Source organism: Leptinotarsa decemlineata, unplaced genomic scaffold (assembly GCF_025532065.1).
Source record: "Leptinotarsa decemlineata unplaced genomic scaffold, Ldec_3_MD MMD2_tig00004307_RagTag_RagTag, whole genome shotgun sequence".
In the NCBI taxonomy this organism is placed as follows: domain Eukaryota; kingdom Metazoa; phylum Arthropoda; class Insecta; order Coleoptera; family Chrysomelidae; genus Leptinotarsa; species Leptinotarsa decemlineata.
In genome coordinates, this window is record NW_027412606.1 from 16,494,294 (window position 1) to 16,513,393 (window position 19,100).

A 19,100-nucleotide genomic window follows, 5' to 3' on the forward strand; every position below is an offset into this window, starting at 1 on the left:
CTTTTTCGAATCTTATTCTAGCAGACCAAATGAATCGCAAATTTATATTCATTAGTACATTTTTCATTCCAGCGGTACTGCTAGAACTGGTGGAGAATAATACAAATTGAAAATTGACTAATCATAAAATTCATGAATTTCTTAGTTTTTCGGATATTTAGGTGCCCAGAGTCATTATATTGTTGAATATCTACTCGACTTGTATAAGTGTGTCATTAGACGGAGAGATTGTCTGCCTGAGGAGGAATTTCAACTCCAAATAAAGAGACTCGTGCACCTGACGTAGTACGATCAGCGAAAGTGAAGCCAGACTGCCTTGGGCGTATTGTCGTTACCCTTAAATGTCAAGATTGGACCATAATTTTACTTTCAATTATTTTCTGTGGGCTTTAAAAATTTAAAATGATTGTACACAATGTATATCAACCATATCACTTACTTTCAAAGAATGATATTAAAAGTAAGAGGTGATATAGATTATGAGGTAGTTCGTGAATTTGAAGTTACTTAGATGGCCATGGAACCAGAGATTCTTTTTTAAATTATAAGGTGCAACTCAACAAATTGAAAACAGAATAGTTTTACTACTACAGGGTGTTTCAAATTCGATCCTCATCATTGGGATCTCGGAAACTATGGGAGATACGAAGATGGTTAAATTGGGGCAAAGCTGCGCATTTACCTGAGTAACAATATGCCGTTGAGAATGTTATATTTCGAAGGATTCGAAAATGAATTGTATTTCCACATTGCCACTTTTTTACCGCTCCAAAATGGTGTTTTCAGAGTTGCTATCCGACGTTTCGTCTTCCGGCCACCATCTTCAACTTTATTTTTTCTTATGTGCGCTACATTGGATTCTTTCTGTTTGAATAGAATCATATTATACATTTTTATGATGTATCGTATGTTATCATTCTTTTTCGAAAAATTGAATATATTGAAAACAATCCATTCTTATCATAATGGACTTTGACTTTGATGTTTCTGAATTTGACTTTCAATTTGTTACACTCAAAGACATTTTGTTATTGTACAAGTCATTGAATTTTTGTTGAAAAATGGCTTTCATGAATAAAGAAAAGAAAGATATGATACAAATTTGAATTTCACTAGTTCGGACTTCCATTGTCTACTATATAAAATGAATTGAAATCCCTGAAACAACTAAAAAAGAAGAATTGAAAATGAATAGCTGAAAATAACAATTATATTAACCAAAATGAACCTGAAATAAAATAATAGTGAAATTAAATACAAGTTAAAATAGAACAATTGAATAAAAAATATAAAGAAATGAAAAAAGAAAATGAAAATAAAAAGTGGAGAGATTCCAAGTCACAGTTCACGACGTTTCGATTGTTAATATCTACAATCGTCTTCGGGTGATGACTGGACTGATTCCTCCGAGGGATGACTATTTATAGGTCGTTCGAGTACTTTCACTTATCCCCGCTTTCTATTTTCCGCTTCACTGGTTCCGTGGGAGATGACTGTTTTGGCGGGGGAATTGGCCATTTTTCGCTTGATGATGGGTTTCCATATGTTGCGTATTTCTACACTGGCTTGGCTGAATACGTTGTTGGACAACATGTATGCGGCTTCCTTAAATTTTCTCCTATACCAATGTTCCTCTCTGTGCAAGATCTCAGCTTGGGACCACTCGATGTTGTGTTGATGGATCCAAACATGGTCTGCTATTCCTGATTTGCTGGTTTCTTCTCGCTGTGTGTGTTTCTTGTGCTCGTAAATGCGAATATTCAATGGCCCCTTAGTTTCACCGATATAGGATTTTCCGCACTCACAGGGTGCTTCAGATCCGGTAACACTATCTGTAGCAGCCTCACGAAAACCAGGCCACCAAACGCGGACTGCGATTCCAAGAATTGCATTTACCGGATACCCTTTGAGTGAGGAAAATCCCATATTTGTGAAACTAAGAGGCCATTGAAAGTTCGCATTTTCGAGCACAAGAAACACACACAGCGAGGGGAAACTAGCAAATCAGGAATAGCAGACCATGTTTGGACCCATCAACACAACATCGAGTGGTCCCAAGCTGAGACCTTGCACAGAGAGGAACATTGGTTTAGGAGAAAATTCAAGGAAGCCGCATACATGTTGTCCAACAACGTATTCAGCCAAGCCAGCGTAGAAATACGCAACATATGGCAAAAAATGGCCAACTCCCGCCAAAACGGTCATCTCCCACGGAACCAGTGAAGCGGAAAATGGAAAGCGGGGATAAGTGAAAGATTGTAGATACTGACAATCGAAACGTCGTGAACTAACGTGACTTGGAATCTCTCCACTTTTTATATTTTTATTTTCTTTTTTCATTTATTAATTTTTATTTATTCAATTGTTCTATTTTTACTTATATTTTATTTCACTATTATTTCATTTCAGGTTTATTTTGGTTAATATAATTGTTATTTTCAGCTAGTCATTTTCAAATCTTTTTTTTTAGTTGTTTCAGGGATTTCAAATCATTTTATATAGTAGACAATGGAAGTCCGAACTGGTGAAATTCATCATGAAACATTGTCAATCACCTTCAAACAAAAGTATAGGCCAATTCCATCATATACATGAATTTCGGAACTTTCTAACACCCAACAAGAATTATACGGAAAATACGGAGAAAATGCGAAGGACGAATAACTGAGTACAGGCGTTACATTATAACGTGATTGATAGATGATAGATGACATTACGTTCATTAGACTGTAATAGATCATTCTGCAATTACTGCTGTGTATTTCTCATGACATATTAAAGGGCGAGGACACTTTCATGATTATTAACGAAGGTTACTATTGGAATGTTTCTTGAAAATGAGTTGTAGATAATATGGAGATGAGTTGTAGATCAAATCTGAGGAAAACAGATGTGTTGAATGCGTAAACTTCCTCTTCTGACTCTCTTTCACAAAGTTTTGATTACTGGTTCGACTCAAAAGACCAAAAACAATACGGAGCCTGAATCAAGTGAATACCAGAAAATACAATGTACTACTTGAAGTTTTTTTCACGTCTCTTCAAAAGAATATAACTCATTTCTTACTCAAAAACATAACTTCAAAAAGGGGTTGAAAATGAGGCTCCGCCTACTCTAGTTGTATCAATTGGTGAATAGACCAGCTACTTAAAATATACCTATGATTTTTTCAATTTGTTAGTATTTGATTCCTACCTACCTTTTTATTTTCAATATTGTAAGTCAATATCAGTATTGTTTTATACAACATTATATAATACAATACTGTATAATCGAAGTAACCTGTATTGTGATTAGTTAAAGATATCGGCATCTCAAAGGTAAAAAAACAATACAGAGAAATAATGCCGCTGCCATCTAATCCACGTGGACTGAAGAATTGGCGGTTCGTGTTGGATATTATTTACTAACCGAGTTTTATGATAGGCTGAAAAGTTATGTTACGGTGACGAATAGAATGAGGGGATGAGTATCGCCGTTGTGTCGTCAATGTTCAGTTCAGAAACTGATCGCGATTTGAGTGTTGGAATTCGATATTGGTGCAGTTATAATTACTCAAAATTTTTGTTATCTGTTCAAAATGTGGCGTCCTTGGACAAGTACTAATTGTAATAACGAGTGTGAAAGTAAATTAGATTATTTTTCAACAAATATTTACAAATCCAAAAATTTCGAAACCGTTAAAAATATGAATATCGTCGATCTCACAAATTTGAAATTATTTCTTGTAAAAGGGAATTCCCTGATGATCTACAAGAGTGTGGCATCTTTCGCTCTCGTATAAGAGCGATATACGAATGGCATCAAGGAAGAAGAAAATGTATTGCTTATTACTATTCGACCATCTACGATAGTGAAAATAAAATGTTTCTCTGTTGTCAGATGTCTTACGGTAGAATAAGAGGAAATGCACCAATCAAGTGCATATTATTTCAAATTAGACTATTCTGAAAATTACACGGGACATGGCATTTCGAAGTAAGTCCGCTACCATGTGATGTGAATCGGCAGACGTGGAGACAAGCTACGTTGAAAAGAGTTTCATTCTGAAAATGTTAGTATTGACTTGAACAGCATTCACTCCAATTTGAAGAAAATAAACATTTTCGAATACTCATAATTTAATTCATATGCTCATTAACTCCGGTAACCATCCGACGCCTACCAAGAATTGAGCTTTCAAAACTGAAACTATATTTATCTCGCGGCTGATAAGTGGCTTATCATACCGAATTAACTGTCGACAGCAAAACATGGGTGTTTTGAAAATGGAATTTGAACACGATGGGGCTAACTTTGAATAATCGAAATAGCACACAAAAAAAATAACAAACACATTGGGAAAAAATGACATGACGGTAGTACAGATGCATAACTACAACCAGCTTGAGTTTTCATAGGACACTTGTTTCATTAGGACAAACTATCATCATATTATTCGAACAAATCCACATTGTGTTTTTTCATACGAGAAAGTGACTTAATTTTTTTTATTAAACTACACCTTACGATTTGATCTTCACAAACTTTCATGGTGTGAAGATCAGGTCGTATGGTGCAGTTTATGAAATTAATATGGAATTTCATCAAGTAAAGGCCAAATCAATCAGATACTCAAATTTTGTTTTGTTACAGTAATGTCGCAACACTCCCACTTCCATGGCTGCAGTGGTTAGCCATGAAATGCGACGGTTTCCATCAACTTCGGACAACTCATATTCGTCTTGCAGATTCAAAGTAAGTAGGAATCTGAATAGCCCAGTGGTTATAGTAATTTTTCTCGAAAATAAATTCCACTTCTTCACTTTATTTCATTATTTCACATCAGATATGAAAATTGACGAATGGATTATTCAAAATAGGTCAAGATTGAAAAAAATATGAGCGATATTTAGTGTAGACGCTATACTAATTATATACAAATCAAACCGTACTATCATGTACTAATTCACACCATCTTCGGTGCAAAGTACAAGGCGCACTTTTAAATTAATATAATAATAATAATAATAATATAATATAATGATATGTTTATTATCGCATACACTGATATACATTACATAGAGTGCTATCGAAAATAAACAAGATAATCACAGAAGCCATAGAAATCTATAGCTTGTTCGTGATAAGGATACATTGTAATTAACTGTATAAATACTTAATCTAACATTGAAAGATAATGAATGATGAATTAATCAATAATCTCATTAACAGAGTCAGTAGTTTCAGACAGAATACATAGTTATTTTCGTATATTCAACAAATGCTTAAGTTAAATTGCTGTTTGGAATAGTTTTATTAACAAAATCAGAAAAGAAAGCTCTTTTGGTATTCAGAATGAATTTCTTTACTTCTCTTTTAAACATGTGAGAACTGTTGATATTTTTGATTTTTTCTGGTAATATTTGGTACAAGCGTGGTCCGAGATATGTTGCATTTATTTGTCCTATGGTTTTTCAACATCGTGGTGTATTTGAAGAGTTTGCCTTTTTTCTAATATTGTAGGAGTGGATGATGGGTTTCATTTTGATGTTTCCTTTTTTTACATTACTGAGTATGCTTATACAAAAAAGTTGTCGAATATCACATACATTCGCTTCTTTAAATAAGGCAGCAGTTGGATAAGTTTTTTCCTATTAAATATAATCTTCAGTGTCCATTATTGTATGTCATTTAGATTCCCAATATAACACTCATGCACTCCTCCCCAACCTATTATACCATAGGATAGTTGGGATTGGACAAGTGCGAAGTACAACGTTTTCAAATGTTGAATGTCAAAAAAGTCTTTTAAGTTATTGAATTCAGAAAGTGTACCTCTTAACTTTCCGATTATTTCTTTCATATGTAGGTGCCATCGAAAATGTCTATCTAAATGGATACCTAGATATTTTATTGACTCCCCTTCAGGTACGTGATTATTGTTTCCTATATTTAGGGGTCCCATATTGGGTAATGTACTGCAGTATAATGTGAAAGGCAAATATTTGGTTTTTTCGAAATTGATCGTAAGTTTATTGTGACAGAACCATTTTTCGATCTCATTGAAATCTTTTTCTGCAGATATTTTCAAGAATGACAATTTCAATAATGCTTAATGTGAATAGGTCGTTCAATAAAATCTGTTACTGTGCATTTTTTATACAGTACATTCCATTCAGAATGAGCCACCCTGAATAACTTTTGGCACAATGATATGCAGAAAAAAAAAAGAAAAACACGTCAACGATAGTATACAAGGGGTCACATTTTGACATATTCACATTTGATGTTACTTCTCCTATCGCACCCCCAGAGCATGTCACCAATTTTTTTAATGGATCATCCTAAATTATTTCGCATTATCAGATGCTCCACGATGAGCAGATTTCAACAAAGTATGAAACATACGGTCTGAAGCTTATTGTTCGGCAGCTACAAATTATTTGAGTTGAAAATGAGCCACCCTGAATAACTTTTGGAACAATGATTTTCAGGAAATATAAAAAAAACACGTCCACAATAGAATACAGAGAGACACATTTTGACATATTCACATTTGATCTAACTTTCCCTATCGCACCCCTAGAGCATGTCACCATTTTTTAAATGGGTTAATTGTTTTGCATTATCAGATGTTCCATAATGAACAGATTTCAATAAAGTAGAATACATTATGGTCTGAAGATCATAATTCTGTACAATCTAGATTTCACCTAGGCACCTAGGCACCTAGATTTCACAGGTGTTTTTGTGAAGTATACTTCAAAAAAGTCTTACTTTGCCTAGTTAAGTTTGAATTCGATATTCTCTTTATTTTTATTTGTCTCATTATACAATAACGATTACCTGCCAAGTGAATTTGCAATTGGTGTTTCTGTTTTTGTGAATTCTTGAGAAGCAATGTTTAATTTAATAGAGTTGAAATTACCAAATAATGAAGAATTAAAAGAACAATTCAAATTAAAGAAATACGAGTATGAACAACTACTTATTAATAGGAAAAAGCAAGTGACGCTGAATAATATTCGCGAGTCGTCTAATAGACCAAAAGTTATCTGGGAGCACATCAACACCAATACAGGAAGGAAACCTAAAAAAAAAGACAACTACGACGATATCTGCCGAAGAATTCAACAATTACTTTGTAAATATTGTAAATGAAATAATTAATGAAATCCCACCCTCAAAAGCTCATTTCTCGACACATCTAGGTAAATCCCCTACTACCGTAAATGGAAATTCACTTTTCATCTATCCTCCATCAGAAGAAGAAATAACTGATATAATAAAATCATTCAAGAATTCCAATTCAACTGACATCTACAACCACTCAGTGTGTATGTATAAAGAAAACTTAGATGCATTACTAAAACCAATAACTCAGATAATAAATAATATATTAACAACTGGAATATTTCCGGATAAACTAAAAATAGCGAAAGTGATACCAATATTCAAATCAGGAGATACAACATCGATATCAAACCACAGACCAATTGCATTGGTCCCCATTTTGGGTAAAATTGCTGAAAAAAGAATTGCAATACGAATAGCCTCATTTTCAGAACAAAATAATTTATTCACGAGTTCGCAGTTTGGATTTAGAAAGCGGAAAAGTACTGCTGGGGTAGTTTTTGAGCTAGCCAATTTCATAGGAGAGGGATTCGAAGACAAAGTATCAACCTTGGCCGTATTTGTTGATCTGAGTAAAGCTTTCGATTGTGTCTCAAAAAATATTTTACTCGAAAAACTGGAATACTATGGTCTCAGAGGTATATCTCTTGATTTGATGCGATCTTATATGACAAATCGAACACAATATGTGTACCATGACAATAAATTCAGTAAACAATCCCCAATAGAATATGGAGTACCACAAGGCAGTATTCTTGGACCCTTGTTGTTTCTTATATATATAAACGATTTGCCCTCTTCAATTAATATGAAGACTATCTTATATGCCGACGACATATACGAGTGTAAGACAAGGAGAGGAAACCACCGTTATCCAGGACATAACTGAGTCAGCTAATGATTGGTTCAACGCAAATAAATTACAAATCAATAAAGCGAAAACAGCTTCTATGATATTCTCAAACCAAGTCAATGATGCTCAGTCGTTAAAGTTTTTAGGAATCCACTTGGACAGCAACTTGTCGTGAAAAACTCACACAGACAATCTTTCGAGTAGGTTATCTAAGGCCATTTATGCTATTAGACAAGTTAAAATTGATTTAGGTAGGGAAGCGGCTATCATAACATACCATTCACTATTTCATAATGTTATGACGTATGGATTATTAAATTGGGGACACTCTATCTACTTACAGCCTATTTTTTTACTCCAAAAAAGAGCAATTAGAGCAATTGTAGGTTTAAACAGATTGGAAAGTTGTAAGCCGTGGTTTGTACAGCTAGGTATTTTGACGTTACCTTCATCAGTCATATATACTAACTTGGTATTCATAAAAAAAAATATCAGCAACTATCAGACACTTAGTGATAATCATAATTATAATACAAGAAATAGAGACAACCTGCTGATTCCACAACATAAATTAGCAAGTACTAGTCGCAATTATCTAGGAATGAGACTGTTCAATAAATGAACTATTGAAATGAAAGATACACACCTGGAAATATTCAAAAAGAAACTGAAGAGTATTCTGTTGAGGAAAGCCTACTACGAAGTAAATGATTTCGAATTGTCCTAAGTTAATTTGAATTACAATTCCTGTTATTTTTTCATTCTTTTGGTTAAATTTGTTTCAAATTATTACATAATACTCCTAACTCTTATATATAAATATGACTTACAGATTTGTTAATAATCTATATGGACCTTAATATGTTTATGTTTCACTTTTAAATTTTGTTTCATATGTCATATGTTAGTAATCATGTTGTAATTTTACAATGTAAATGGTTTATAATTTACAATTTTATATATGTCATATATGTGTATTTTATGTGACTTGTCCAGACACCATGGTGTACTTGTGACCAATAAAAAAACTAAACTAAACTAAACTAAATACGCTTCGAGAACTGATTGAAATAGTGAGTTTGCACCACCAGAATGGAAGTAGTGATAGAGCTGCTCTCCGAATGTTCAATGATAATCATCCAGGAAGAAATATACGACACAAATACGTTTCGGAATTATTGAACAAATTTATGGAAACTAGATCTATCAACAATAAAAAGCATAACCGTTCAGGAGTTGTCAACGATGAAGCTATTTGTTCAGTTCACGTTGGACTAATGGAAAACTCGCAATCACTTACTAAGTTATCTCGAGAATCAGGAATCAGTCGTATAAATGTTTTCAGGATTCTTCATAAGTACAAATTTCATTCATATAAGATTAGACTAGTTCATGAATTGAAAGAAGATGATTCCGATAGACGTATCGAGTTTTGCTAAAGTCTCACTGAACGGAACAACTTGCATCAGAATTTCTTGTAAAAAATTGGTTTTTCGGATGAAGTACGTTTAGTTTGAATTAGGAGGTGAGTAGGCAAAATTATCGATATTGAAGTGATACGAATTCTCATTTATACCATCAAGTCCATACGCAACGACCTCAAAAACTGAATGGTTTGGCAAGAATTTCAGGTGATCACATCATAGGACTTGCTTTTATCGATGATAGTTTTGCTAGTGATGTGTTGGAGAATCTAATATTACCATGTATCAATAGGGCAATAGAGGAGGATATAAATTTATTCGATAACGAAATAGTTTTCCAGCAGGATAGTGTACCTCTTCATTATGCAGTTCCAGTGCGACAATTTTTCGATGATCATTTTCGCTGGATTGGCAACAGAGGTCCTACAGAATGGCCACCAAGGTCTCCGGATCTCACTTCTGTAGATTTCTTTCTATGAGGTCATTTGAAGTCAAAAGTGTATGAGATAGAATCAACAACATTAGAAGAATTGAGAGAGATTATCATGAGGCATTGCAGAGAAATAACTCCTGAGATTCTCAACCATGTGAGGGCGACAATGGAAGCTCGTTTGTACCATTTTATGGAAGTTGGTGGAAAAGTTTTTGAACATTTACTATAGAATTTTTTTTCTTCGCATTGTCCAGTCATCAGATTTTCTTTCAAGAAATAATAAATTTTTTTTTTTATTTATTGCTTCCATATTTGTCTCTATAACGAATATTTTGAAATATGGCCTCCTGTGCAATTGTTGACCATTTTTTTTTATTTCTCCTGCAAATCATTGTTCCAAAAGTTATTCAGGGTGGCTCGTTTTCAACTCAAATAATTTGTAGCTCCCGAACCATAAGCTTCAGACCATATGTTTTATACGTTGTTGAAATCTGCTCATCATGAAGCATCTAATAATGTGAAACAATATAGAGTGATCCTTTTTAAAAAATTGCTGACATGTGACATGCTCTGGGGGAAGTAACATCAAATGTTAATATGTCAAAATGTGTCCACCTGTATACTATTGTTGGAGTGTTTTTTATTTTTCCCAGAAATCATTGTACCAAAAGGTATTCAGGGTGGAACTCTCTGAAGTGACAAGAACTGACTGCTTAATTACCATCTACGGCACTTTTAGGGTATTGACAGGACATTTTTGTAGCCCTACGCTCCTGGAGATCATTGTGGGAGATAAGAAGTGCTGAATTCGGTGGAACTATTCATGACTCATATACAAGCCAATAAGCCTGATGTAGTTCTTCCCGACCGTCAGAGCACGACGATATTCGTCGTAGAATTTTCAGCTCCAGGAGGAAAGAGTTTTAAGTTCACGATTCCATGGGCAATTACGAAAATTTTTTCACAACTATGCCACTCATGTTGGCTGTCACCATCAGAGTTATTCCCTCCTTTGATGATTTTTCTGCTGTACATTTTTCACCTTTAGATTTCAACATTTTGTCTGGGGTTAATTTATAAAACAGCCCGGTCTTATCTGCATCAAAAATTTCATCACATCTAAATTGCGCACGCATAGTTGTTGTGTTTTACTTCAACACGGTTTATCTAACTCATATAATATGTGAAATTGCATGTCTAACTGTCTATCAAAAAAGTTTGCTTTCTCTTGTAGTAGAGGTCCATTAACGGGTATTTCCTGGGCGCTCAAGATTGAACCACTGCAACAATGCCTTAACCAACTGCCCATGAGTAGGAGTCCTCAAATATTTACATTTCAAAACATTGGCATTAAACAGCGGCTCGATCTTTATTCGTCTCAATTGTGGATATTGTAGAATGAGATACGCCAAACTCCTTTGCGGGGGCTTCATTTGATTCACCAGCTTCTACTCGGTGTGATATTACACTTTTCAGGTGTATTGGTATTGGTGCGTGGGTTGTGTGAACAAAATATTGCGCTACGTGAATATTTTCTAATATAACATATATATATATATATATATATATATATATATATATATATATATATATATATATATATATATATATATATATATATACATATATATATATATATATATATATATATATATATATATATATATATATATATGATGAGCTGTTTTCTCGGGTTTCGCTCCGTGTTCTGTGTATTTTCACAACGTTTCGGCAAAGTCTCATTTGCCATCTTCTGGTGACGTCTGTTTTTTTCAACTATATATATATATATGTATATATATATATATATATGTATATATATATATATGTATATATATATATATATATATATATATATATATATATATTCACGTAGCGCAAACTGCAGTCAAACTGCTGGAAAATAGGTTTGTGGTATATCGTGTGGAAGGTCTCTTCATTCTCTATTCAAGAATGTTATCGCTTTCGAATTTATTGCAAAAATTAGGATAACATAAATTAAAATCATATGGTTACCGAAATTCGATAAAATACACTCAAAAACTAAAATGTAATGCAAAGCGTAATGAAATGTGGAATACGAAAAAGAACTATAGATGTTAACGAAGTAGATGTTCGAAATGTTCAGAACGTCTTGGCAACATTCTAATCTCAAATAAAACAGATGTTGTTCTTTACATTTCCCCATAAAAATAAATCTAATGATAAAAGATCAGGTGATCGCCCTGGCCATTCAATCGATCTTCGCCACCCTATCCACCGATTGGGAAATGTATCGTGGTATTGCCAGACATTAACTTGGTAATATGGTGGTGCTCCATCCTTTTGAAACCATATCATGTTCACTGGAACTTGAGGGTTTCCTGGATCAGGATATAAATTTGCTGAACTTAGTATGACACCATTTTGAAGTAGTGACAAATAATTATCGCCATCCAAGTTGCCCTCAATGAAAAAGCGACCAATGATATGGTTTCCTACAAGCCTTGCCCAAACATTAACATTTTGAGGTTACTGCGTGTGTTCTTCTCTCATCCAATGAGGATTTTCCGTTGACCAGTTGCGGTAATACCGATTAGCATGACCGTTTTGAGACAAAGTACACCCATCAGAAAACATAACGTCTTCTAATTGGATGATATTGTTATCCAACATATCGATCATTTGCTCACAAAAATAAGTTATTTTATCAAAATCGTCTTCCATGAGCTCCTGGGTAGGTACCATTTCATAGAGATGCATTTTATTTTCTTTTAATATGTTTACTATCGATGTATGGCTATCATTGGATGAAGTGGATGCCTGTCTACTCGATGTGTGTGGGTTTTACTCAAACTCAAGCATCACATCTAATTTGAGTTCATCACTCATTGCATTGGCCCACATGCCCACATGACCAAGCTCGCGAAACTGCTTCTCTCTTTTGCTTATTGTCTTTTGAGATATGGGCGGTAAATTAGGAAGTTTTTCATGAAATAGGCGAGCTACTTCCTGTTGTGTTCGGGTTTCATCTGCGTAACCAATCATTTGTAAAACTGGTATTTTATGCATATCCGTTAATCAAACCATCTGTCAGACTTGAAGTTAACGAACCTTGAACTCAAACTAAAATACTGACAACAAATGCTGTAACATACAAAACAAGTTGACAAGGCGTTTTAAACTAATGTTGCCACGGAAATTTACAGTTTTTTAATGGATACCATTTAAAAATAACATTGCTTTGGTTTTTGCTTACTTTTTCACCACAATACCTCAACATAAAATAAGTTGAGTATATTGCGATAAGTTTTGAGTGAATTTTATCGAATTTCGGAGCACATGATTCAAATTCATTTTATCTTTATTGTTGCAATTTGAGATATTTCGAGATTTTGTTAAAATATATGTACCGTTACCGAAGTAATTAACTCATCCCATTTGGCTTTTACACACTGTATGCTCACTTTCCAGCCTTATCTCGCACGATAATGCATTTTCTTAGATGATCTGCATTCGTATGTCCAATATCATTTATTTGAGCTTGTATGGTATAATGCTAAATATTTACTTTGTCTGATTTCAAAAACTTTTCATGACTACAATAAAAAGAAATTTCCGGATCCTGATTCAGTTCGCTGACATTTCACTGTGAAGATGTAATATCGCAATACTTTTGATAAAGATACTTCAATTTTGGACGATAAATACGCCATTTTATATCAAATCTAAATATGGACAATACTGTGAACAATATATAATAATAAGAGTAATGATTTATTTATCAGTGGAAGTGGATATTCTCAATCTAACAGAGTGGGATAACTGGTGTTATTAGAAAAGAGATTTGTTCGAATATTTCCCATATGAATCCCATAATAATTTTTAATATCAAATTTTGTCGATGACGGTAATAGATTGTATTACTTTGTTATATTCAGAAAAATAATATGGTATCTCAAATATCAAATTATTTATTTTAGGGTGAACGTTCCCGAAAAGACGGTGAGAGCGCCCTTTCTCGTTCGATGCGGTACGCTGATCCATGGCTGTATGGCAGCGTTCGAGCACCTGGAGCTCTGCTCCTCACTCCTGCATTTGTGCTCTGCGCCTGTCCGGATTATGTTAACGGAACCAAGCGTTCTCGGAAGAAATCGCCGTCCTCGTGTAAAAAATGCCATGGAACTCGTGTTTCCGGACCTGCTGTGAGTATGACTATCAATTAATTCATCATTTTATTTCGATGACAACTCAAAAATAAGGATTTATTCAATGGAGCATTGTAGTAATACTGAACTTTCATGAACCGCAAGTTTTTTTGAAGTCATTCTCAAATATGTGGTAGGATCTGTGACGACAAAATATTACAAAAAAATTATATGGAGTTTTTCAAACTGTCAGAATAGTATACAGGGTGATTCTCTAAGGTGGGTCACCCCCTATTATTAGAGATAGAAAAACGGAATTTCGGGGTTGTATATTACAGTTCAATTGATATTTTTTGGCATATACTTACTTGCTTTGTCGTTTTTCCGGTTTGACCGGAAATGAATCAACTTTTGATTTTTAAATGGGACATCCCAAATATTTTTATTTATTACGATGGAGAATGATATTCTGAATCCAACAATACTCCACTTTCCAATATTTGACAAATAAAATCATTTTTATTTCAATTTTTATTTTTGAATCTAGAATGCCATGGATTGTGTAAATCGCTTCATTGTTGACCAAGTATCATGGGAAAACTACGATTTTGAAGCTTATGGCTTCATACATAGTTGTTTGAAGAATTATTTCACAGTCGCAAATATGAATTTTTCCAGTTAACTTAATTTTTTAAATGGAAAGGGGTGACTCGTCGGCTTTTTGTGAAAGATCATTCTCTTATGAATAATTTGATGCCACACACTTTCACTTTATTTTCTGTATTTTGTATTTTTCTGATTGATTGCAAGAAACGATCATACCTAATTACAAATAATTCGTATTCGGTATACTTCTGCACCAAGTTCTGTTTGTCACGGATAACTAGAATTATCCGTGACAAACAATTGAAGCTGTTGGTAGACTACCTAAACAAATAGGCTAATCTTTTTAAAATTTATTTGTTGTGTAGTTTATAGTAAGATATGGCAAATTATAATAGAAACGAGAAAATTGACATGTTGCTAATTTGCGGAGAAACAAAAAATGATGCAACAGATGCAGTTCGAATTTATGCTCAGAGGTTCCCTAATCGTCGCCATCCCACTCGGCATTATTTTCCAAAACTGGAAAAAAATGTAAAATGAACCTGAAGAAAATGCCAAAAACTCCATCGTCAGTGAAGAAAAAGAAGTAGACGTATTGACCTATATTGAAGTGAATTGTACGTCGTCAGCCAAATTGTTGAGTGTGACATGAGTTATTCGTCCGTTTGGAGAATTCTTCACAAATATAATTATTGATCATTCAAGTACCAACCACACCAACATCTTCACGATAGCGATCACAACCAAAGGTTGACTTATTGCAACTAGTTTTTGACTAAATATAGAGAAGATGTACGTTTTACATTTAAAGTCATTCATTCATATGAAACCCGATTCTTCAACTTGAGTATGTTCAATAGGAATAATAAAAGGTACTGGTTTCAAACAAATTTACATCTGATGCAAGAAGCAAATTTTCAAGAGCGATTCGGTTTCAATTGCTGGATGGGTATTATCGGAGAAAAACTTTTGGGGCCAATAATTTTCGACGGACAACTGATTGCGGAAAGATATCTACAGTTCCTTAGAAATCAAATCAAAGATTTCATTGAATATTTGCCACCGGATAACCAAGTTGATATCTATTTTCAACAAGATGGAGCGACACCTCGCAATTCTCAAGTCGTAAGAGAGCATCTGAATGACACTTTCCCAGAAAAGTGGATTGGCACTTATGGACCTATTCAGTGGCTTGAGAGGTACATTCTTGAGTTGTCATATTTTTACATAAATGTATTATTTCTTTTTCATATTCTATATCACCAGATCTTACTCCGCTGGATTTTTTTCTCTGGGGAACAATTAAAAATCAGGTTTACAATACAACATCAGCTACTCGTGAAGAGAGCATGAAGTAAAGGTGGCATTCCAGAACATCACTGAGGAACAGCTAATCAATGTGATGCGCGCAACAATTGAAAAAGTTTAACTCTGCTGTGATCAAGGAGGAGACTATTTTGAAAGTTTCATAACCTTAATGGAATAATTTTCAACTCTCTTGCAATAATTCAGAAAAATTGAGAAAATAAAGTGAAAGTGTGTGTCATCAAATTATTCATAAGAAAATGATTTTTCACAAAAAGTCGAAGAGCCACCCCCTTTCCATTTGAAAAAATCAAGTTAACTGGAAAAATTCATATTTGCGACTATGAAATAATTCTTAAAACGACTGTGAAGTTATAAGCCTCAAAGTTATAGTTTTCCCATGTAACTTGATCAATAATGAAGCGATTTACATGATCCATGGCATTCTTGATCAAAAAATAAAATTTGGAATTGAAATGATTTTATTTGTCAAATATCGACAAGTTAAGTATTGTTGGATTTAGAATGTCACTCTCGATCGAAATAAGTAAAAATATTAAGGATGCCCTATTTAAAAATTGAAAGTTGGTGTCATTTCCAGTCAAACCGGAAGTACGGCAAAGCAAGTAAATATCTCAAAAAATGTGAATTGAACTATAATACCCGACCCCCAAATTTCGTTTTTCTATCTCCAATAATAAAAAAGTTATAGGGGGAGCCATCGTAGAGAATCACCCGGTATAATAGTTCACTGCTCACTTCATTCATATCATTACATATTATAAATTGAAGTAACCCAACGTATGTCAGTTTGAAGACGATGATCTCGAAAACTATCGGTCGTATTTGTATACGGCTCTCACCAATGGACGGAATGATTCAAGAGAAAGGTTTATGTGTATAATTTATTGATGTTTTATGTGATTTGGTTGGAATACAATGATGTTGTCCATGAGAAGTCAAGGCGGTGGTGGAACCCGTGCGAGCTAATTTTAGATATGAGAAAACAATTCACTAAATAGTCATTTTTTGTCGCTATCTCTCATGGATAGCTGATTATACCCATTTCAATATAATTTCTGTATAATGGTCACATGTAATGTGGTAATTGAAAAGCTATATATATATATATATATATATATATATATATATATATATATATATATATATATATATATATATATATATTATATATATATATGGTTACGTAATAGATACGTTTGTTGCCTTAGCATTTCATGCACATTATCATTACCCTCAACACTATACAATTCAACATTCAACTAGCGCATGGGAAAAAATTCAAGCGGCCTGACAAAACAATGCAACATTCGTAATGAAGAAAGGTGAAACAAAACCAATGCAAATTACTCATATCAGAATTGCATTATATAACTTAACCTAACTCATACAAAAATAGTTTTGAATGATCCACAATATGCCAGAACATTCTAAAGCATCAGAAACTGTAATTGAATGTTCCACTATGAAGGGATGTTGTTGAACGTTTCACTTAATTGCAAAATATTTCAGTACTTTTCCATGAACTCTGAACCTACAGAAGGCGAAACTCTCAGCGCTCATATCCTCAAAAGCACACCATTTAGGTGAAAACAGAAACCTATTATACACAGAAATGCATAGAAAAAACTAATGAAAAATTACATGGATGTTGAAAAACACATGCGAGTGAGAAATATGACAAATTTGAAAACACATTTGAAAAAAATTAGCAATAATAATCAATAGTTTTTTGTTACGACTGTTGCGTTTATAGAAATTCCAGATTGCATTCTTTAAAAATTTCACAACAATCATCAGTAAGCTTATGAAAGATCTCTTGGAAATTTTTGAATCCAGAAACGCTTCATAAGGTATTGTAGTTGAAAAAAGGAGCAATAGACTAATATGGGTGCTCGTTTCAAACGAATTCATCTGAAGGTCTCGAAGTGCCATGTTACTTTCAGTCCCAGAATACCATAGTTAAAATACCAAGGTTAAAAATTGTTTCATGAAAAATAAGTCCAGGAATGGATAGATTGGCTAATTTTAAGCACACTGAGGATACACTACAAAAACACACTTTTGTCTATTTTCCACTATATTTCTTTATTGTTGACCGGTTTCGGCTATTACACCATTTTCAAATCTAACTGATTAACATTCAAATCTGAAGATGTTCGTACATTCGAAACATAAAATATATGAAGATAATTCAAAGATCCTACACACATGCGAAAAAGGGAAAATGATGAATCTGTTGGAATCTATGGAAATAAACAGGTCAAAGAAAAATCCCAATTCTATTGTCCTCAACGAACAACTTGATTTAAATAATAGTCCTCTCCTGAACCTATAATCCAGATCCCAAAACCTACATTATATTGAAAGTTTTGTTATGTTCATGGATTTTACAGGTATATGAAACGCAGGTACCGGGTATCAGGTATATCAGGTATATCAAATCATTTATGATAGAATAAGCAACATAGGTATAAATTACTCAGATTTAAATGTAATCAGTTAGTTTTGAAAATGGTGTAATAGCCGAAACCGGTCAACAATAAAGAAATATAGTGGAAAATAGACAAAAGTGTGTTTTTATAGTGTATCCTCAGTGAACATGAATTTCCACAAAATAAACAAGTCGTCAATCGAAGAAGTGAATTTTAAGCACCTTTTATTAATAACCTCGATAGTTTTCGACTTATTCGCATCTGAATGCGTACATTTTTCAACCACTATACCCAAGAAGTTAATATGTGATCGAAAAACTCATTTTCAGTTGAAATGTAGCCTATAATGGATTGTTGATGGTCGGTTTTTCATCGTCAAACGGCAAAAATTGAAAGTTCCAACGTGAAGTAACAAAAACCAATGCATTTCTCGTGATAAACTTATAGGGTCTTTTTTGAAGTGCTTTTAAATGTCGTAACATCTATTTTTTTTCAGCTAGAAAATATGGTAAAATCATCTCCTACTTATCAATCCAGTCAAAATAACTGTTACCACTTCATAATTTACTTTATTCATGTACTTGTTATATATCCCAGAAGTTTGAACAGTTTGAAGTGCTGAGTTGTGAAAAAAGTTGAACTTGAAGTGAAAAAAGCATTTTTTAAATTTTCTGATTGATTCGGCCGTTACAAGTTTGTGGAGATCAAATCGTGAGGTGTAGTTTATGAAAAAAAGCATTCTTTCAATTCTGTAGAAAATTGCATTTCCTTTAGATAAAC

General features: G+C 33.5%; 1 protein-coding gene across 1 annotated transcript in view; it reads left to right on the top strand.

Moving 5' to 3' along the window:
• Positions 1-19,100, top strand: part of RhoGEF64C (Rho guanine nucleotide exchange factor at 64C) — a 210,914-nt gene that overhangs the window by 166,763 nt on the left and 25,051 nt on the right. Inside the window, 2 exon segments of the mRNA XM_074179082.1 lie at positions 4,636-4,737; positions 13,789-14,010. Coding sequence (XP_074035183.1) covers positions 4,660-4,737; positions 13,789-14,010 — 300 coding nt within the window. The 5' untranslated portion in view covers positions 4,636-4,659.